The 22,537-nt window shown below is 41.8% G+C and overlaps 1 protein-coding gene across 1 annotated transcript in view; it reads right to left on the bottom strand.

Moving 5' to 3' along the window:
* The window catches only part of LOC144766720 (disheveled-associated activator of morphogenesis 2-like), a 902,367-nt gene that overhangs the window by 645,669 nt on the left and 234,161 nt on the right, over window positions 1-22,537 (bottom strand). The window contains exons 2-3 of the mRNA XM_078650477.1: window positions 13,587-13,670; window positions 496-669 (exon numbers count right to left, since the gene is read on the bottom strand). Of these exons, the coding sequence (XP_078506603.1) occupies window positions 496-669; window positions 13,587-13,670 (258 nt within the window). The remainder of the gene's footprint in view (window positions 1-495; window positions 670-13,586; window positions 13,671-22,537) is intronic.

Raw genomic sequence — 22,537 nt, 5'->3', positions numbered from 1 at the left:
CAACACCTATGGAACCAGACACATTTCCAGATTTCCTAGAAATCATAAATCTGGAAATGCGTCTGAATGTTAGGGAAGACGTGGGGAGGCGCAACAGGAGAAATGTATTTATTTTTCCTCGTTTTTTCCTCTTACTTTGTGTGCTGCATTCTGCAGTACTCATAGAAAGAGGAAATGACCTCTGGTGATTGTTTATGTACAGGAAGGTGTCTCTTCCTGCTCATAAACAATCAGTAAAACAATGACGTTTTCCAAGTTCTATGTGTGCTAATGATGTATTACTAGCAGCTTGGTGCATCCTTTGCTTATTACATGTTTACTCTGACACCAGAGTATGCCCACAGCCAGGCAAAATTAACCAGAGTAGCCTTTTATTTGTGCACCGAAAGTGATTTTGGGCCTCATCAAGAGGAGGGGCTAGTCAAATGATGCAATATAATATAATATGACCAAATCATGCTTCCTGATTCTGTAGTCGTGTTTGAAAGTACTCACACGTGTTTTGTCGTCTTGAGAAGATGCTTCCAGCTCGTAGTCCTGGTGACCATGAAATGTTATGGTGAAGCGTCCCCCATCGACATCTTCCACCGACTTTACTTGTGAAAATGGAAACTTTTTCTTAAGGGTCCCTTTTTCAATGTTGAAAATTGTCTTGGATACAAAATCAATCTGAAAAAGAAGTTGTGACCAATATTTGAAATCAATACTGAATTGTAGCAGTCATCCTTTTGTGAGTATCGATGACAGTCTTTATATACCCATAGAGGGGAGGCTTTGTTTATATAAATATATTTTATGAGTTCATTCTTTTTCATTAAAGTTGGCAATTCAGTGCAAATGTACTTTTTTTCAACTGTCAATCCATACAAATAAAATATATCTGGCAATTGTAGTAAAAATGAAACACCAGCATTTCTACAAATGATTGAAAGGCACTTGTTACAAATATGTTCTATATATCAGGCTACGCCTGGAAGTCATCTCATACATAGAAAATGTCCCTTATCAGATTCACTGTTCGACCGAGATTTCATTATGCAGTGAAAGCACGTTTGTATTCAAAGAATAGGAGCCTTCTTCAAAAGGAGAGGTGAGGCTGGTCCCCAGAGGCAGGCCCATAGCCAGGAGTAAAGGATTTAGGAACATGGACCCTGGTGAGGAAAACAATGAGAAAGGGTTTGGGCAGGGATGAAGTGGCTTTTCCTGTGGAATTTTGGTACAAAAAGTAAGACTGTTTTCAGACTTTAAAGGATACAATACATTTCATTGTATTGTATCACTATTGTTAGGCTATACCTAAAAATGTATGTGGCTAGAATTTGACATTGTTGTATAATTTAAAGCATATTCTGCTAGTAACATTAGTCAAAAGGGAACTTCATTTTACAGAAGGTTCCTCGTGAATTTGTGTGGCAAATCACATGTTTTGGCCAGTACAATTAGTTATGGCTGGAAAGACGTTAAATTCAGGTTTGCAAGGGGAACATGGGCCTCTCCCTCAAAGATCTGTTGGAAAACCGAAGGGTATATTGTGTATTTTGGGACTTGCAACAGTGGTTCATAACAGGGCGACATTTAATGACAAGTTTGTAATGGACTTTGGGGGTAGTAGAGGGTTCTGTCACAGAGGATTCTTTGGGAAATAAAATAGAGAGGGTGCATTTTAATCACAGTACGCTTCCACCTGGTGCTGGAAATGGAACAATTTGAGACTTTCTGTTATTTAGCAGCTGTTAGATTTCTTAGTTCAAATATAGTTCAGAAAATCACTCAGTATGTGTCCACCATGTTACTAATTACACTATTCAATGATGATAGCAAAATGTTTAATCGGATTAGTCCAACACTTTGAATCAATGCTGCTATACATTTCATGAAAAATACCAACACTTTTAGGAAGTGCTACCATACCTTTGCTGGGAGTATGAAGATATCATTGGCATGCTATATATTACAATATCAGTACTGGCACTTCTCAGGGGGGCTGCTTTGAATTCGTTTGGATAAGACAAAGAACCCACTCACCTTCGTCGAAGACGATTTCCTGAGTTCTCTGACACTGATCAGTATATGTCTTCCTGTGTCAGTGGCATGAACCTCGTCAGCAGTCTGAATTTGTTCAGGTGTTCCTCTGGGGTAGTTTACATCTCTCTAAAACAGCATGGTGGTAGGATTCTCGCCACTCGTGGAATAAGTAATCGAACAATAGGCATGAAGGGCTTGACATAATCCTTGACTCAGTTTGATTACCTCCATTGAAGCACATTGGATCCCTCTCTTTGGGGTGCTCATAAATTACTCCAAGACACTTTTAGCTTGAGTCCACAAGGGTGTACTCTTTTGGTGCTTGACTCCTTGCTATTGAATGGTGGACCATTGTCAGATTTAAGCATCTGTGTGATGCTCCATGCACCAAAGATGTCATCTAGCCACTCAATGACCTTGTCATTTGTTGATGGTGACATTTCCTCCACCAGAGGAAAATGAGAATATTTGTCAGTGACTACCATGATATGTTGACCATTCACTAGTTGCTCAAAGAAATATACATTGACTCTTTCCTGCACACATGCAGGAAGATCAGAGATGGTTAGTGGATGTTGTGTCACTTTAGGGGAAAGGCAATTACATAAGTGACACTGCTGTAATTCCCTCTCAACTTGCTCGAACAAGTGCAGAAACCACACTCCATCTCTCAGGGCTCGTTTGGTGGTGACAATGCCACAATGTCCTTCGTGAGTGAGTTCAATGACTTGCTGTCAGAGACATCCAGGTATGATGATCCACACGCCTCTCTACAGAATGCCTTCTTTAGTGACAGTTCATCCTGTATATTCTTGAACTTTTGAAATTCAACATCATCCCTTAGAGGTCGAACATTTTGTCTCCATGACAGCGCTAAGATGGTGTCTTTAGGGCAAACATTACTTTATCTGCATTTATAACTTCAATGATCAGATTAATGAATAAGGTCACTTACGTGCTGGGCCTTACAATTAAGTTGATGTACTCTTCAGCTATTTTCTATGTCAAGTCATGCTGATGTAAGGGTACTCATGAAAAGTAATCTGCAGGGTTTGGTTCTTGCCTGACTTATGCACAATCGTATAGTCATACTCCTGTAAACGCAACCCCCACATCTCAATACAAGGGGGAATCTTAGCTTTTGGGTTTCTGAATATGGTGAGCAGTGCTTGGTGGCTTATAACAATCGTGAAGTGTTTTCTATAAAAAACACATAAAAGTGTTCACAGGCCCACACCCCAGTTAGACTGTCCCACTCTGGCTGAAAATATACACATTATGTGTTAGACAGACTTCAGCTAGCATACACCACAATGTGTCTCTGAACATTTGGATCGTCATTATGCTGAGCAAAGATTGCTCCCAGCCCCACTGGGCTTGCATCAACAGTAATATCAGTATGTAATTATAATCAAAGTAAGACGTCTCAGTGCCATTTTCAAAGGCATGCTTTATATTTTTGAAGGGATGGTCAGTTCAGAATACCATCGCTTCTGGGCATTTCATTTAGTCAGGTCTCTTAATGGGGCATTCACTGTGGCAAAGTCAAGAATGTACATTTAACTATAGTTGGCCATGCCCAAGAAGCATCATAGCACAGCAACTCCTTGTAGGGGTTGGGAGGCTAACAGAGCTTGTTCTTTACTTGGATCAGGAGTCATTGCCCCATCAGAGAATACGTGACCAGAGAACTTGAGTTTATTTTTGTGAAAGTCACACTTTTTTGCTTTTAGAGTGAGTCCTGCATTTGTAAGTAACTGACACACTTGTTTGAGAGCATCCTCATGCTCCTTCCGTGTTGCCTGCCATACCTTTTCAGATCTGCTTGCCTCACCAGACATATAGACAGATTAAATACCGTAAATGGTTGAGGATTACTCCAGCTACTTTTACAGTACCTCTGGTTGTTACCATTCAAATTTAAGTGAGGGGGTAGAAGTGACTAATCTTGAAATAGAAAATTGGATTACTAAGGCCCTAGATCATATAGCACCGATAGTGAACCACACAGCGAAGCACCTCAGACCCTCAGCTGAGTTGTTTTACAAGGACCTCTGGAAGCTGAACCTGCAAAAGTCTTGAACAGCAATGGCATCATAATTTTAACACTCAGGATGAAGTTCTGTATCGAAAGACACTGGAAGAGTATCACAAACATATTAGAACTATGTGTAGTCAGTTCTACGATGATACAATCACGGCATCCTAGAAATCATGAGAACTATTTACTATTGCAAAAGCGTTATCCTCTTTGGATTGGATCTCTGCATCATGGTTCCCCCAGTTGCGAGATGCAAGGGGATTGCTCAATTCTTTGGGGACAAATTCTCAAATATCTCCTACTCAATAGCTAAAGAGGCTTGAAATGCCCCATGCCTTGAAACCTGGTTTGAACCCCTAGATGTAAAGATTGGACACTTCGGGTTTGACTCCTTAACTGTAGAAGATGTATGTGTCCTGATGGCCAAGGTGAAATCAGGTTCCCCTAATAATCCTGCATCACCCATAATCTTGGACCATGGGAAGGAGCCAATTCTACCAGCAATGTGTGAGTTGCTCAATAAATCTCTCACATCAGGTCAAGTTCTGCTGAGGTGGAAGCAGGCTACGGCTGTGTCATTAGTGAAAAACCCACTTTAAACCCCACAACACCCGAAAATCTTAGACCCATTTCTCTGCTTCCTTTTTTTGCCAAGGTGGCCGAAAAACATATAAATGATCGGCTGATGAGGTTTGTGAAGGCCCATGACATGACCCCCGGAGGTCAGCACAGAATTGGCACTCTTGTTGGCATCCCTGAGACAGATAGTGGATGGGGGAAAAACTGCTGCACTGATTTTGTTAGACCGCAATCAATCAATCAATCAATCAATCACTGACATTTGTAGAGCGCACTACTCACCCGGAGGGTCTCAAGGCGCTTGGGAGGGGGGGGGTGCTGCTACTGCTCGAACAGCCAGGTCTTGAGCTTCTTCCTGAAGGAGAGGTGGTCTTGGGTCAGGCGCAGGTCGGTCGGGAGGGAGTTCCAGGTCTTGGCGGCCAGGTAGGAGAAGGATCTTCCTCCTGTTGTCGTTCTTCGGATGCGGGGGACGGCGGCGAGGGCGTGACTGGCTGATCGGAGGTGGCGCTTAGGAGTGTAGAAGTTGATGCGGTTGTTGAGGTAGCTCGGGCCTTGATCGTGCAGGGCTTTGTGTGCGTGGGTGAGGAGACGGAAGGTGATTCTCTTGTTGACGGGGAGCCAGTGCAGGTCTCTCAGATGTCCGGAGATGTGGCTGCGTCGGGGGATGTCGAGGATGAGTCTGGCTGAGGCGTTCTGGATCCGCTGGAGTCTCTTCTGGAGCTTGGCGGTGGTTCCGGCGTAGAGGGCGTTGCCGTAGTCCAGTCGGCTGGTGACGAGGGCCTGGGTGACCGTCTTCCTGGTTTCGGTGGGGATCCACCGGAAGATCTTCCGTAGCATGCGCAGGATGTTGAAGCATGACGAGGAGACGGCGTTGACTTGCCTGGTCATGGAGAGGGAGGAGTCCAGGATGAAGCCCAGGTTGCGTGCGTGGTCTGTCGGTTTGGGTGCGGTGCCCAGGGCGGGGGGCCACCAGGAGTCGTCCCAGGCGGAGGGCGAGGAACCCAGGATGAGGACTTCCGTCTTGTCTGAGTTCAGTTTCAGGCGGCTGGTCGTCATCCACTCGGCTACATCTTTCATCCCTTCGTGAAGGTTGGCTCTGGCGGCGGCGGGGTCGTTGCTCAGGGAGAGGATCAGCTGGGTGTCATCGGCGTAGGAGATGATGTTCAGGTTGTGTTGGCGTGCGATGGTCGCGAGGGGGCTCATGTAGATGTTGAAGAGGGTGGGGCTCAGGGAGGATCCTTGAGGGACGCCGCAGATGACTCCGGTGGCCTCTGACTTGTACGGTGGTAGACGGACTCTCTGTGTTCTTCCGTTGAGGAAGGAGACAATCCATTCCAGTGCCTTCCCCTGAATTCCGACGTTGCTGAGGCGCTGCACTAGGGTGCGGTGGCAGACAGTGTCGAAAGCCGCGGAGAGGTCTAGGAGGATGAGGGCCGCTGTTTCTCCGTTGTCCATCAGGGCTCGGATGTCATCGGTGGCAGCGATGAGGGCGGTCTCGGTGCTGTGGTTGGCACGGAAGCCGGACTGTGAGGGGTCGAGGGATCCATTTGTCTCGAGGAAGGCGGCCAGCTGTTTGTTGACGGTCTTCTCGATGACTTTGGCTGGGAACGGGAGGAGCGAGATAGGGCGGTAATTCTTGAGTTCGGTGGGGTCCGCAGTGGGCTTCTTAAGTAGAGCGCTGAGCTCGGCGTGTTTCCAGCCCTCCGGGAAGGTGGCGGTGTCGAAGGAGGTGTTGATGATGTCCCGCAGGTGGGGTGCGATGACAGCGTCGGCCTTGTTGAAGACGTGGTGAGGGCAGGGGTCGGTCGGAGATCCGGAGTGGATGGAGTTCATCATGCGGACGGTGTCATCGGTGCTGATCGGAGTCCAGGCGCGGAGGGTGGTGGTGGGCGGCGGTGCTGCGGTCGTTGTGTGCGATGGTTGAATGCTGAAGCTGTTGTGAATGTCCGTGATCTTGTTGTGGAAGTAGGAGGCGAGGGAGTTGCAGAGGTCTTGCGATGGGGTGATGTCGTTGTTTCCGGCGCTGGGGTTGGAGAGCTCTTTCACGATGTTGAAGAGTTCCTTGCAGTTGTGTGCGTTGTTGTCCAGCCGGTCCTGGAATGCAGTTCTCTTGGTGGCGCGGATCAGTTGGTGGTGCTTTCGGGTGGCGAGCTTGAGGGTGGTCATGTTGTCCGGTGTTGGTTCCCTTCTCCAGACTTTCTCGCGGGCTCGCCAGTCCTTCTTGGAGGTCTTGAGTTCGTCTGTGAACCATGGGGTTTTCTTGCTGCTGGGTCTGCTGGGCGGGGTCCTCAACGGGGCGAGTTCGTTCGCGCAGTTGCTGATCCACTTCGTGAGGTTGTCGGCGGCCTGGCTGGGGTTCGCTGAGCTGGCGGGCGGGTGCTGACCCAGGGAGGCGGCGAGCTGGTCGGCTGTGATCTTGTTCCAGCTTCTTCGGGCAGCCTGATGCTGGTGGTGGTGGATCGTCGTTCTTCTGAAGGTGAAGTGGACGCAGCTGTGGTCAGTCCAGTGGAGTCCAGTGGCGTGGCTGAAGGCGATGTCTTTGCTGGATGAGACACCATATCTCAGGATCTTTGGCTGGAACGTTTATGGAATTGCAGTGTCAGTGAGATGGCCCTACGCTTGCTTGCCTCCTTTATTCAAAACTGTACTTTCTGGGTGGTAGAACAACCTTTCTAGTCAGATGCTGTTTTATTGCATAGGGCTCAGTTTTGAGCACCACTTTGTTCAACATTTGTATGCGCCCCCTTGCAAATGTCATCGAGCATCAGGGCTTTAACATCATATCTTACGCATATGACACGCAACTGATTAGTACCCTCTCCCAAAATGAAGGAGACTCTGCCGCCAGGTTAAACTCTTGTCTGGTTGATCTGGCCGAGTGGAAGAATCAGAGCTGCCTCAAGATGAATGTTGGAAAAATGGAGGTACTCCTAGTAGGAAAACAACCATCTATTTGGGCCTCCGCCTGGTGTCCGGATGTACGAGGACCCTTACCAATGCCCAAGCATAAAGTGAAAATATCGGGGTCTGGTTTGAGGCTGATCTATGTTTTGATAGTCAGATCTATTACCTAGTAGGAATGGAATGTGTTTCAGTATCCTAAAGATGCAGAGCAAAGTTTGGAGCTTTATCCCAGAGGCGACCAGGAAATCACTAGTCCAGGTGCTGGTCATGTCCAGGCTGGACTACTGTAGTGTGTTATATCTAGGAATCTCATAGGGTAGATTGGCAAAACTTCAGAGAGTTCAGAGCACAGTGGCTTGTCTGCTGCTCAATATCCAGAGGTGGATATTGTCAAGTTGCACTGGCTTCCAGTGAAGAAGAGCGTGTCTTTTAAAGCAATGTGCATCTGCCATAAAATCTTGTACGAGAAGGGACCCTGTTACTTACGCCCCCTGATAACGTTCTATTACCCTAATACTAATAGAAGCCTGAGATCGTTGGGATCTTGCTTACTGTTGTGCTCTGAGTGAAAAAAGTTCATATGGGTGGCTGGTCTTTTGGCTTGCTGGTCTCTAAGCTGTGATATAGCATGCCTTTATATTTGAGACAGGAGAGGTCGGAAGTGGTCTTCCAGAAGAAACATAGGAGTTTGCTTTTTACACAACCATAGATTGGTTTAGCTTTTAGGTAGGGACAGTTCTGATGTTTTTGGTCACACTGGGGGAAGCGCGGGGACACTCCAAATTGAGTAACCAGGCATTCTATAAATCATCTCATTATTTGTATTGTTCCAAATACCAGTATGTCATCGCTGTAATTGAAAGTAAGCATAACAGGGTGAATTTTTCTATGTATGACATCTTGGAATATTTCTGCAGTAGATGGATCTCCAAAACTCAACCTTTAGTATCTGAACAAATAAACATGAGTCAAAAACATGGTACTGTACCTACAGCTTTCTTCCAATCCGAGTTGATGGCATCTTTTGTTCAGGTCAAGATATTAGACAACTTTGGCTCTGTTCAGCTGCATGATCATGTCTATAATGTGCAGACTTGGATGTCCTTCTCTCTCAATTGCTTTGTTGGCCTGCTGCATATCCACGCAAATTTAAACTGCACCTCCATTCTCCTTTTTTGGCACTACCACTATTGGTGACACCCATGGTGTGGTACCAATAGAGCGCTCAATATTGTTGCGCTTCAACAGCGTTTCTACATCCTTTTCAATCTCTTCTTGCAGGTGAAATGCTTTTCTGTAGTGTCACCGGATGTCTTCATTAATGTGAAGTTGCAGCTTCATTGTGTTGAGTATTCCTAGGCCGTGAAATAATGACGGGAACTGACTCACAATTTAAGATTTCGTATGCATGTTATAATTAATAGATATTAGTTCCAATTCAGCAGCAGTTGCAAAACTAAGTGCCTTGGAAAACATCAATTTGGGCTTGCACAGACATCTTTTTATGTTGTAAGCTCGCCATGAACGATCCTTGACTCTTCAATGGTGTAGAAGCAGCCCATGTGTACTCCTTTGAGGTTTATGTGTTGAGTCGCAGTATGGGTGACAAATTGTTAAACTGTTTGACTGGCATGATGTTGGTTGATGCACCACTGTCAATAACAAAGGTTATGGGGCAACCGTTGATCTTTAGTGTGATCTTGGGGCAGTGTCCACATGAATTCTTTTGTTTCATTGGCTCTCTTTTTTTGTTGTTCGTCTTCTTTCCAGGAGCAAGACCCATGCGTGCAGGCGCTTTTTGGCAGATATGATCATTGCACATTCACCCTCATCACTATCACTTGATTGTGGTGTCCAAGAACTTTTGTTGGATAAACTTGATGACGATCGACTTCCTTTTAGTTTTCTTCTGTCAAAGTTGAAGTAGCTTTTTGCCTTTGTAGGTGTGACGAGAATACTTCTGGAATTTTCTGGCATCCATTTTCCCCATCTCGCTGTGATGCACGTGGTTTCTGTTTTGCAGGCTGTTAAGAAGTGGATTACTTTTCTGCAACATTTGTATGTCTATCCCATTGCTGGACATTTCTTTTTAGGTGGAAATGAAAATCCACAACAGAAACACAGCTTTCCTTTCCTTTAGGATGTTGACTTATGTGTGTCTTTTTTGTGCTTATGTTGTGGAGCATTTTAGAATCTAAGCTTAATTTACCGATTCATGCCCTTATATTGGTACAATTCACATTGCCCTTATATAGGCACAGAAATCCCGCCCATATTTAGACATAACCCATCCAGTCCAAATACAGGCATGGCTACTTCCACTAGTTCCAAAAAGCCACAACGATTTCTTGGAAAACTCGGCTTCAGCAGTCAGGGACATCCCCTTGCTTGAATATTGATTTGTCCTAGAAATCATGGCATTTTCAAATAACTACCATTCCCTTGGGGTTCTTTGGTGATGTTATTATGTCTGACTTTACGTCAAGCTTGGCACCTTCAAGGTATAAATATGCCTACACTTTTCCTAGCAAACATACGGTGGTTCGGCTGATGCACTGATCGAGAAGCTGTCCTTTCTCTCGCTGAGAATCCAGCTCCAGTGTTTCCAAACTCCACTCGCAGGGTGTTGGGAAATCGAGTCCCGAGACAGAGATACCAGACCTCTGACATTCTAAAACCAAGGTACGGAGCTGATTAGACCCTAAGAGAAATTTTGGTTAGATTCTTGGCAAAGAAAAACTAAACGTATGCTACACCTCACTTACTTCTTCCCTCGTACTAGACTTAGGTTAGGTACATTGGGGTAGGCGTATTTTAGAAGCACCAGTTGAGTACTTTTTAGGCTTTGTTTTTATGTATGTATTTCCCTATGGTCTAGAAACCATACAATGCTTTTACAGAATTATTTTATAATACTCTTCTTACTGTACGCATTGTACTTTGCAACCAGTATTACGATTGTAGCTGTTCACTTTACTTGCATGAGAAAGAAGACTGTTCAATAAACCCTTTTATTGAAAACGCCCATCTCTCTATTTTTCTGCAACTCTGATGAAACGTAGCATGCACGATTGACTGAGTAAAATATCTATCTATTGTTTCCACGACTCTGAATATCAGTTTTATTCTTGGGGAAACAAAGTTTTCATGTTTATGCGGTTATCAGGAACAAATCCCTTCTTGTTTATTTGAGAAAGTTTCTAGTGTCCTCGAGCTAGCTGGCACTCACAATTAAGTCTAATATATTTGATAGAGACCTAGTAGACATAAGTCCTACGTCAAATCTATAGGATATGTTATTCCAATGCGCAGAGCCTATTGGGAATATAGGAACTACAGTACACTTACATTTGATCTTCATGTTTAGTGCTGATTCATGTTGGCAGCTTGCCCGTCTCAACTTTTCTTGTCTCTTGCAGTCATTAGCACTTTTTCTAAACTGAGAATCTTTATCAACTGGCTTCTTCATCATTACATTCACTAAATTTACTATGTTTGATAAGCACATCAAGTCTCTCAAGAAACTCATCCATTGTTTCGCCAACTTGTTGTCTCGCTTGATTGAAAATGTGCTTTTCATAGTCGACATTTGGCGTCGGATTCACCTTGGCTCCTAACGTTTCTTTGATTTGACTGTGTGAGAATATGTCAGTCTGTGAAATTTTATTTATAACTTCTTTTTTACATCACCAAGAAGATTCTTTAAATAGTTAATGATTTTCTCATCATTTCTTCTTACAGGGCATCTATGAAGTCATCAAAGGTTTTGATCCATGTGATCCATATGGTGCCAATATTCCATTTTTTAGCGGTATCAAATGGCAGCAGACATTTCAAAACAACAGCAACACTGTACTCCATGTCTCGTGTGGCAGCTACTGGGAGTCTGCACTATCTTGAAGACCTTTTGAGTTGTGCTTGAAGGCCACTGGCTGCCAACTTCCCCTGCCTTTGGCAGCTTCTCCGGGGACCAACAACCTTGCAAGCGCAACCCCAGTGTTCGCTTTAGAGTCATCTTGCTCACTTTTGAGGCTGTCAGGCTGGTGAGTAAATTTCAGTGCTTGTACCTGGCTGTTGGTGCCTTTATGTTGCACCTGGTTGCCACTGCCTTTAACGTTTGCTTTGTATTGATGATGGCTCGGTATTAGGCTTAGCACAGTATCTCTTCTTTCGGCATTACCAGTCGGGTTTCTGGTGGGTTTTGAAAGATACTCTTCTGCAGGAACTTCAACTTCTTGGAAGGCCATATACAGGCTAGAGTGGGGCTTCAATTCCACAAACGCCAACCACGAGCTGCTTCTCATCGAAGAGGTGCATGTGGCACACATTTGCAGTTTGCCGTAGCATTGTAAACTCTCAGGGAGAGTGGTCTCATTTCTTCAGGGCACAGATTCCGCAGTTGTCACCAGTTGTAGCGTCCTCCCCATGCTGGGAGCATGCAAAATGAACATGCCACACACGTAGGTCATAATTGATGACTTTATTCATCAGGGTACAGCATTCAATTGAACTTCTCCATGTCTCCAAATTGACAATAACCTCACCTTAACACATCCTCAAATGGTTATGTAATTATCTAATTGAGTTCGCCCAGAACCGTAGGCTCCTGGCACTCACAGTCTTACGAAACCTCATAAGGGTGAACATACAGTCTGGAAATGATAATGCTGGTCTCAGTACTACATGTCCCTCACATCATGCAGCTTGTAAATGGGGTGACTCTCCTGATATTTGAGTCATTTGTTAAATGTATATGTTACTTATTTTATTATCGTTTTAAATTGCCATAAGGTCACCAGTTGATGACAGAGGGACCAGGTGTAAACACATTAGGGTACAATACCTCTACTGTTCCTGTTGGGAGGTTACTCTTCCTGCTTTAATGTTTTTTCTGACATTTAAAGAAAATAGCAATTCAGTGGTTTATTTGTACATCTAAATTGTACAAGTCAATGAGTTCAAATACAGACCAGGCAACTTAAAAAAAATGACACAGTTTGAGGATTGGGTGGGGCCTTGGTGGGATGGGGCGTCATCTTGAAAAGTACCTAAGAACCACTTCGGCCCTCTCCCCACACCAAACGCCACAAAAGTTTGCTGAGGCTCTTGCTGATTATTTGGGATTTTGTCACATATTAGTCTCAGCTTCTGGTAATTACTCGAGCCGCATCCCAATCAATCATTATTTTGCACACTATGCCACCTCGGTTTGGATCCAGCCATATGCAAATCAGTCTTGACCATGCACCATTGGGAACAGTCCATTGTACCTGAAAAAGAAGCTCCATGGCCACAGCTCCAACCCTGATTTAATTTGCCATGGATTACTTTTAGCGCTGTCCCAGTTCTAGTGATATCTTATAGGTTTTTATCTCTTTCTTCTACTTGACAAACAAAAACTAAAAAATGTTTTCCACTTTCTATTTGTCAGGCGACTAACTGTACTTAGTTCAATAAGAGATTAAAAGCATTGAAATTCCAGCAGCTGTAAACTGTCCTTCGATTTACATTAGCATCTCTAGCACAAGGATGGATACTTCTGTTTTATCACAGTAAAGCTTAAGCAAATTCCAGCTACAGCATGCACAAGTGCAAAAATGCCCCCTCCTCAAACCTATTAACAAAACAAATTATTTTGCCAAGAATCAGGTTTGACGGAAATGGAACTACTAAAACCAGGTAGACATGTTATTCCCCATTTCATTATCAATAATTTAAAATGCATGTTATTTGGTATGGCCTACCATTTTACCCACACCAAATAAGGGAATACTTGTAATGAGGCCTATACAGGATATGAGTCAAGCTTATGTCGCATAGTGTCTTTATTTTGTTGGTTAAACCATCACATGTTCGTATCTATTATGTTTACATTCACCCCGTTAACAGAAACCATTCACCTTTTCACCCATTACACCTATAATCCGTACTTAAGTTTTAATAAATAGGATACAACACCTGCATTGCAACTCTAGTTTGATTTAAACATTTTAAAATGCCTATATTGAACCTGAAGCTATATATTGCAATCTCTTACCTGCAGTATACGTTTCTGCCACCTGTACCTAAATTTGTGGATTGTGAAATTTTGAATTTTCCCAGGAAAGGAATCTGCTGAATCCTAAGAAAAGAAAAGAAAGAAGCTATAAAACATCACGTTCCTGTAATGAAGAATTACTTATTAATGAGAACAGAGTGGTAAATAATTTGCGAATTACAAAAAGGGGACGCGCATCTATAGTCTGCCAGGGTCTTAACGAGAGAGAATGCTATAAACACAGGGTTCAATTCATGATCTCTCATTTGTTTAAAGTATTTAGCACTTTGGAAATTCAACTTTAATCTGAAAGACTAAATAATTCAAAACACATATTTTGTTCTTTATCCCAGGCAAAGAAACTGCATTAACATCTTGTGAAAATAAAGAAAGTTAAGTAACTACAGTGTGCTTAAAAATAATGTTTCATGGATGTTGCCTTGATAATATAGGCTCCTGTGTTTATTTAGAGTGGAGTGGAAGATAAAAGGAAAAGTAAGAATTTTTTAACGTGCTCTCCGAATAACTATTTTCTGCACATTGCCAAAATGTACCATTTATACATTGATTTTTGTTCGTTGAATATCTCACAGAGCGAAAATGTGAGGTGGGACAACGAGTGAGTTCCTTAGACTTGCACTGTGTCCAGGCCCGGACTGGCCGTTACGGGCACCGGGCAATTCCCCGGTCGGCCGCAAGGGTGGGGGCCGGTTTTGGGCCCCTGGGGGCCGTTTTTGTGACAGGGCCGTTTTTGCAGCAAAGCTGCAAAATCGGCCCTGTAACAAATTCGGCGGAAAAGCGGCCCTGGTGAAGAGCTTAGTGGCATCCCCCCCCCCCCCCGTTTTGGTTCCCAGTCCGGCCCTGACTGTGTCCCGATTAAGCAGTCTTCAAGCCACCCACAATTCCTTTATTCTTCTCTCCATCAAACCTTGGGATAGGTCCTATCTACTACCTATTACATTTTTCTTTCTCCTTTTCGCTCTCTTCCTTTTCCCGAGCCTGTTTCCCTATGCTTCTCCTCTTTTGTCCATGTTACATTACAATCTGCGCAAATATGAAGTAAAACATGGGAACATATTTACAAGCCCCTATCACCACCACAGCATCACTTTTAAAGATGTTGTGTTGGCGATACAGGCTTGGCCTTATTTACAAGGCACCCTTTCACGCTATACTTACAGTGAAAGGGGAGGGCAAAGGGTGTTTCTGTGGGTGTTCCACCGCAACTCCCATTGATTTTGACGCTGCCCCATATTTACAAGGGTGGCATAAATATTGGGCAGTGCCAAAATGAAGACCAGGGAAATCCGGTTGTATGTTTTTTCAACGAACTCCGTTGTAACGCATGCCTTTACCACGCATGCGTTACCACGGAATACTATTTACACGCCTATCTTTCTCCACGTATTTTTGCGTGGTGACGTCATACATAAGAGAAAAAAATACGGCCGTTTTCTTCCTCTGCGATGCCGATTGCCTGACATCTCGTCTAAAGGTAAGTGTTTTTTGGGGGGGGGAACCCCCCCAGCCCCCCTTTTTTATATATACCCTTTACCACACATGCCATTACTACGTACCTCGTAGTAAAAGTATGCGTGGTAAAGGCTGTCGTTGTAACCACGCATGCCTTGTAATGCATGTGTGGTTAAGGTTTTCGTTGAAACGGCCTCGTTGTAGTGGCCGTTTCCCGGGAAATCCTGGTCTTCCCCTGGCGAAAGAAGGAGAAATGTTTAACTTTTCCTAGTTTTTGCTGTTTCGATGTGTGCTGCTTTGTGCAGCACACATGGAAACAGCAAAACACCTTTGATTTTTTATGTGTGGGAAGGTGTCTCTTCCTGCTCATAAACAATAATTTAGAAAAAAATTACGTTTTGCAACTTCTATGTGTGCTGTGTTAAGCAGCACACATTGAAGTTTCAAACCACCATTTTAGATTGTTTATGTGCAGGAAGGGACACCTTCCTGCACATAAACAATCACTCCCCTCAACGCAGACAACCTTATGATGCAAGGGTGCCTGCGTTTGCACTAGGCAGCTAAATTAAGAGCCAGCTCATGGCGAAATGCTGAGCTGCACCATGTTCTTGTAGATATGGTGCAGCCCTTTGTATCTAAAGTGACCGAAAACGGTGTTAGTCTTGGCTTAACGACACGCTTCCCACTTTCCTTGTGAATATGCCACAGGATGCTATGCGTTACACAAACAAAGGTATTTTGAAGTCACAAAGTCTGTTATTTACAAAACTACAGGCTTCAAGACCACAAAATAGCTTTGTGCAATGCACAAACTGCACTTGTACTAAACGTTTTTTCAGACTTGCAAAAAGGCTTTAGCAACACTCTCCGAATCACCAACAGGAAGGGACATGAAAGTGGCACCCTCCTACTATTTGTTGTAAAGGTATGTATCAAAGGTTTTTACAGCTGTAACATCAGTTACCAACATCTGACTAGAGGTGGCAACGTATTCCCAAAGGGAAACTGAGCCTATGGGACAGTTTTTTTATTTTTTTGGGTTGTCTCAGGGGATGCAGACAGGGGCCTTAGGGGCAATTGCATGGTCTCCGTGATGTCTTTCTAAGCCTGAAACATTTTTATATTCAAAGCAATATTTAGCCCTTTAAGTCAATTTCTTCCAAGTGGGGAAAGAAAAGACAGTAATGGTGGTCTCCTGTCCCTCTCAGATTGCCATCTCTGCATTCACAGCCAATCCGTGGATGTGGGAAGGGGGGTGGGGGTTACGAAATGCCTCCAGCCCTATTAAATTACACGAGAAAGGAGATTTTGAGAACTCTGCTGAGTATATATTTTGCAACCTGATTGAATGGTACATTAGTTGCATTGAAAATTGCAACCATTTGCAATTACTGTTTTACGAATAATGATCGTACATGGTAATCTGTGCATTTGTCATGTTTTCTTATTAAAAGCAAGAATAGCTGAAAGTTTAAATTAATACATTTTGTTGTGGCATAGAGTCAAATTCTTTATGCAAGGTCTGCTTTTTTTATTCATCTTGATCCCTGCTCAAAATATATTTGGTTTCAACATTGCACATCATTTTATGTGAGTGCAAACTGCATTCTGTACAGGGAAATGCACTTAACATTTCTATACTTCATGGTACCCAAAACCATCTCTTATCTAAATCTTCAATCACATATCTACTCCTTTTACTTCCTAAAAGCAGATGCTGTTTAAGCATGTATCCCTGTCTCTGATGGAGGACCATGCAAGATGTCTGCTGTGTGTTAAACTGAGTGTAACAGCAAACAAATGATGGACGGAATGATAACAATGCAAACATTCTCCCCCAATCAAAAGATCTGGGTTAAATCCATCGTTCGTTTGTCCACTACGCCACCCCAGTTTGGGCCCAGCCATATACAAATCAGCCTTGACCCTGTGACCCATGGGAACAGTCCAGAAGGAACTGCCAGGCCAGGTCCTCCCTGAACCGGAAACAAGCATCCTGGGACCGGTTTCAGGGTAGGTCACCCTTCATCAGCCAGGCTAGCATGAATCCAGTGGCACAATGCGCAAGGGACCTATGTCTGGGCATACCTATCCCACTTAGGGCTAAAAGTGTTACAGCAAACAAATGATGGACAGAATGCTGAGAATGTAAACATTCTCCCCCAGTCAAAAGATCTGGGTTAAATCCATTGTTCTTTTGCCCACTACACCACCACAGTTTGGACGCAGCCATATGCAAATTAGTCTTGACACTGTGCCCCATGGGAACAGTCCAGACCGAACTGCCAAGCCAGGTCATCCCTGGACCGGAAACAAGCATCCTGGGACAGGTTTCTGGGTATTACCCTTCATCAGCCAGGCTAGCTTGATTCCAGTTGCACAGTTTGCAAGGGACCCACGTCTGGGCATACCCATCCCACTTAGGGTGAAAAGTGCTACGCAAACAAATGATGGACGGAATGCTGATTTGCATATGGCTGGGTCTAAACTGGGGTGGCATGGTGAGCAAAAGAACAATGGATTTAACCCAGATCTCTTGAGTGGGGGTGAGAATGTATGATTTATTCAGCTTTCCGTCAATCACCTTTCTTCAGCCTAACCCATCAGATTTGGCCTTTTTAACATTTCAGATAACCTCCCACACTCACTAAATGTTGCATAGTTCACACTACCTTCTCACAAAAGTTGGTAGGAACTTGCAACTACCTGAGATTACTTTTCACATTTAAAGGAGATGTGATACATGATCATTTCTTTGTTTGTATTAACTACATTGAGAGTTGATCTATAAGTGGGTTAAATAATCACAGTACAAAATGTATTACACTGCATTCTGGGTCACCTTCTAGACACCTTCTAGTTATATGCTAATAACAACTGTGCATATTATTTATTCAAATGCATGGTGTAAACCCAGATTTTTTGGGCAATGTGTATCACACATAATTTGCTACCTTTTCACTTACATATCGAGCTGATTGTCCGCAATAAAAATTTGGCATAATGATGAGAATTTCATGTAATAAGAGGAAGTGAAATTCCGCAAATTGTGCTAATTTTTCTAAGCCTACTTACTGCGCCATGCACATTAGAACAGGTAATCTATCACTTTTATTCTGAATATATCGTAAAAACATTTCGGCAATCTTCCTTAAAAACTATAAACCACCATTGACAACTTTACAATCAATAAAACATTATGAAATCAATAATCTATGGACATGAGCAGATTTTTACTTTCAACAGGCTATAATAAATGGATCACTGACATAATATCGACGACACAAATATCGAGATACACAAATATCGAGTCAAAAATATCGATTGACAAAATATCGACTCCCTATCTTCAAACAGGTAAGTACCAAAATATCGACTCCAAAATATCGACTTACAAAAATATAGACTGTCAAAATATCGATTTTTTAAAATGTCTTAAAAGTAAGTTAAAACTAATATAGTAATAAATATATTTAATATAAACTTAGAAATAATTATTTAAAAAATATAATTTTAATAAATAATTTATATAATTAAAAAAATTATATCACCAAAAATTACACACACACATATATATATATATATATATATATATATATATATATATATATATATATATATATATATATATATATATATATATATATATTTAAACATATTATTAAATAAACATATATAACATTTTAGAAAATGTTTAAAATTTATTGTTACAACTATAGTGAGTTCAACATTAGCAAAAGTGTTGGATAGCGTAGAGGTAAAATTTACTACTCCCACTCCAGTGGGTGCAACAGTAGGGAAAGCGCTGGATAGCGTAGAGGTTATAATTACTATTCCCACTCCAGGGATGTATGACGTTACAACGCATACTTTTACAACGCCTACCATTACAACAAAACTTTTACAACGCAAAAACTTTTACAACGCATACATTTACAACGCAAGATTTTACAACGCATATACCTTTACAACGCATACCATTACAACATAAGTATTGGTAAGTATATAATAATTTTTTGAATATAAATTAATAAAAAATATTATAATATAATTTAATATAATTTAATTTTATTAAATAAATGTAATTTAAATGTAATTTTACTTTATTTTTACAAAGTACCCCTGTACCCCAAAAACCCAAAACTGACCCTGAACCCTAAAAATACCCCTTTGCCCATAAACTGAAAACTGACCCTGAACCCTAAAAATACCCCTTTACCCGAAAACTGAAAACTGACCCTGAACCCTAAAAATACCCCTTTACCCAAAAACTGAAAACTGACCCTGAACCCTAAAAATACCCCTTTACCTACAAACTGAAAACTGACCCTGAACCCTAAAAATACCCCTTTACCCCAAAAACTGAAAACTGACCCTGAACCCTAAAAATACCCCTTTACCCAAAAACTGAAAACTGACCCTGAACCCTAAAAATACCCCTTTACCTACAAACTGAAAACTGACCCTGAACCCTAAAAATACCCCTTTACCCCAAAAACTGAAAACTGACCCTGAACCCTAAAAATACCCCTTTACCCAAAAACTGAAAACTGACCCTGAACCCTAAAAATACCCCTTTACCCAAAAACTGAAAACTGACCCTGAACCCTAAAAATACCCCTTTACCCAAAAACTGAAAACTGACCCTGAACCCTAAAAATACCCCTTTACCTACAAACTGAAAACTGACCCTGAACCCTAAAAATACCCCTTTACCCCAAAAACTGAAAACTGACCCTGAACCCTAAAAATACCCCTATACCCAAAAACTGAAAACTGACCCTGAACCCTAAAAATACCCCTTTACCCAAAAACTGAAAACTGACCCTGAACCCTAAAAATAAAATATTTATCAATTAATCAATTATAATTAATTACCAATTATATTTTAATTAATTACCAATTAATAATTAATTAACAATTAATTTTTAAAAAATATCAATAAATAAATTAACATATTTAATTAATTATAATTAAATTACTTCCCACCCTATTCCCCTATAAACCCACAACCCGCTACAGAAAATAAATTACTAAAATTAAAATATTTATCAATTAATCAATTATAATTAATTACCAATTATATTTTAATTAATTACCAATTAATAATTAATTAACAATTAATTCTAAATTATTATCAATAAATAAATTAACATATTTAATTAATTATAATTAAATTACTTCCCACCCTATTCCCCTATAAACCCACAACCCGCTACAGAAAATAAATTACTAAAATTAAAATATTTATCAATTAATCAATTATAATTAATTACCAATTATATTTTAATTAATTACCAATTAATAATTAATTAACAATTAATTCTAAATATATATCAATAAATAAATTAACATATTTAATTAATTAGAATTAAATTACTTCCCACCCTATTCCCCTATAAACCCACAACCCGCTACAGGCTTATATTACACAAAAAATAAAAATTATTATTAACTTACCTTAAATTCGATATTTTTGTTGTCTATATTATATCTAGTCGATATTATGTCCATTCTATATTTTTGATTCGATATTATGTCCATTCTATTCGATATTAATTTTCTCTAGTCGATATTTTTGTTGTCTATATTATGTCTAGTCGATATTATGTCCATTCTATATTTTTTACTCGATATTCTGTCCAGTCGAAATAATTGACTCGATATTATGACTGTACACCATAATAAATAACTTAGAACTCACCAACATAATTTCCCACTCTCTAGAACCTCTGAGCAAGAGCACAAGAGTACTTAGAGCTGTGTGAAAACTCCACTGGGGTCATCAATTTAACACAGGAGATTTAATGTATCTTTGTAAAGAGCTTTAGAGTGACTCTTATGGGGGCTGCTGAACTCCTAGCATCTCCGCAAACAATTAAGAACATGCATGTGGTGCCTCACTCTCTCTAGGGGACCACAATTGGAATATGCAAATTAGATGTAGCCCTCAGTAGGGTTTATAGTGTGCTCCAGGCTAGCTCTGATTGTGAGTCAATATTCCTGCCTAAGCAACAAAATAAAAAATAAAATTAACTAAAATTGGAGTATTTTGAATGACACAGCATCTACCAAACTGGATAAACCCTTATTTGCTTTTAAACGCAATAAGAAACTGAGGAGAGAATTGGTACACACATATAGAGAAGTTTCCACCACGCATCAACGGATGTTGATGGGTACTCAAGTGATTGGCAACTACAAATGTAGCCACTGCAATATGTGTGGACAATGCATACAGGATGAAGAGGTGGTTTATAATAAACATACCTTGGTTTCTAAAACCTTAAATAATTGCAGGAGCAGAAACTTAGTATATTTGCTCCTATGTCCTTGCGATTTGGGGTACGTGGGTGAGACGTCCAGAGAACTCCGTATCAGATTGGGAGAACATAAGTCAGCAATAAAAAATAGAAAGGAAAGTGTTCCACTTGTTAGTCATTTTATAAAGGAATGCCATACCCTCACAGACTTCAGGTGGTTCATTATTGAAAAAATAGAAGGCATTAAAAGATCAGGAGATTTAACATTAAAACGTAAGAACCGTGACCAATGGTAAATTTCGATTCTTGACACCATCCAAACGGGTTTGAATACAAAGGAGGATTTGATGAGATTAATAGAGTTGCTTGTATAATTTCACTTTAGGTTTTACATTTGGTAACTGTGGGGTTCATGGTGGGTCCCCATTTTGTTAACAAGGTTGGTGTACCGCCAGCCACCTGTGTTGCTTTGGTGACCACACTAGGACCCCTCATACCATATGTACATAACCTCTACCTTCGCATTCAGCTACATAGGGAGCCGGTTTAATAGTAATAAGTAAGTATGGGCGAAATTTGTGAATTCGCGGTCCACGAATTAGCGCGAAATGGCAAAAAAATTCACCAGTTCGCGAATTTTCCCGCGAACTCGCAGATTTTTTTGTCATTTGCACAACTATGTAACCACGTGTGCCTGTAACTTTGATAGCGCGCCAAAAGGCGCCGAGGTCCCTTGAGTGAGCTGGCTATTATAGTGGGTATGGGCGGGAAGACGTTTCATACCGCTAGTGTGTGGTGGATGGGGCCAAACGGGCGGGGCCTCTATGCAAGTTCACATGCATCTTGTTTATAAAGGGTCAGAGACCGAGCAGAGCAGCAGATGAGGAGAAAGCAGCCTCCTGGTCACAGGAGCTACACGGGGATGGCGCTCGAGAAACTCATGGATGAAAAAATACTTTTGGCACAGGACCCCAGAATCCTTCAGATGTCCAAGATAGCTCTGCTGCGCGTGTTGGTACAAAGCCATTCCGATCCTGCTCAGTGGGTTCAGGCGCATGCAGCTGCTGCTGATGGACAATGTCCCATCTCATACTAAACTGCCCCGTACAGGCATATGCTGGCGCTGGGCAGTAGGGTGCAGTGGCATGCGGGTGCTGCACGCCTGGTACATGCGCATACCGGTGCCAGGGCGGACACGTGTTTATTGGTGCT

The sequence above is a fragment of the Lissotriton helveticus genome, chromosome 7 (genome assembly GCF_964261635.1).
Source record: "Lissotriton helveticus chromosome 7, aLisHel1.1, whole genome shotgun sequence".
NCBI classification, from domain to species: Eukaryota; Metazoa; Chordata; class Amphibia; order Caudata; family Salamandridae; genus Lissotriton; species Lissotriton helveticus.
The sequence above is the reverse complement of the archived record's forward strand: the minus strand, read 5'-3'. Positions and strand labels throughout refer to the sequence as shown.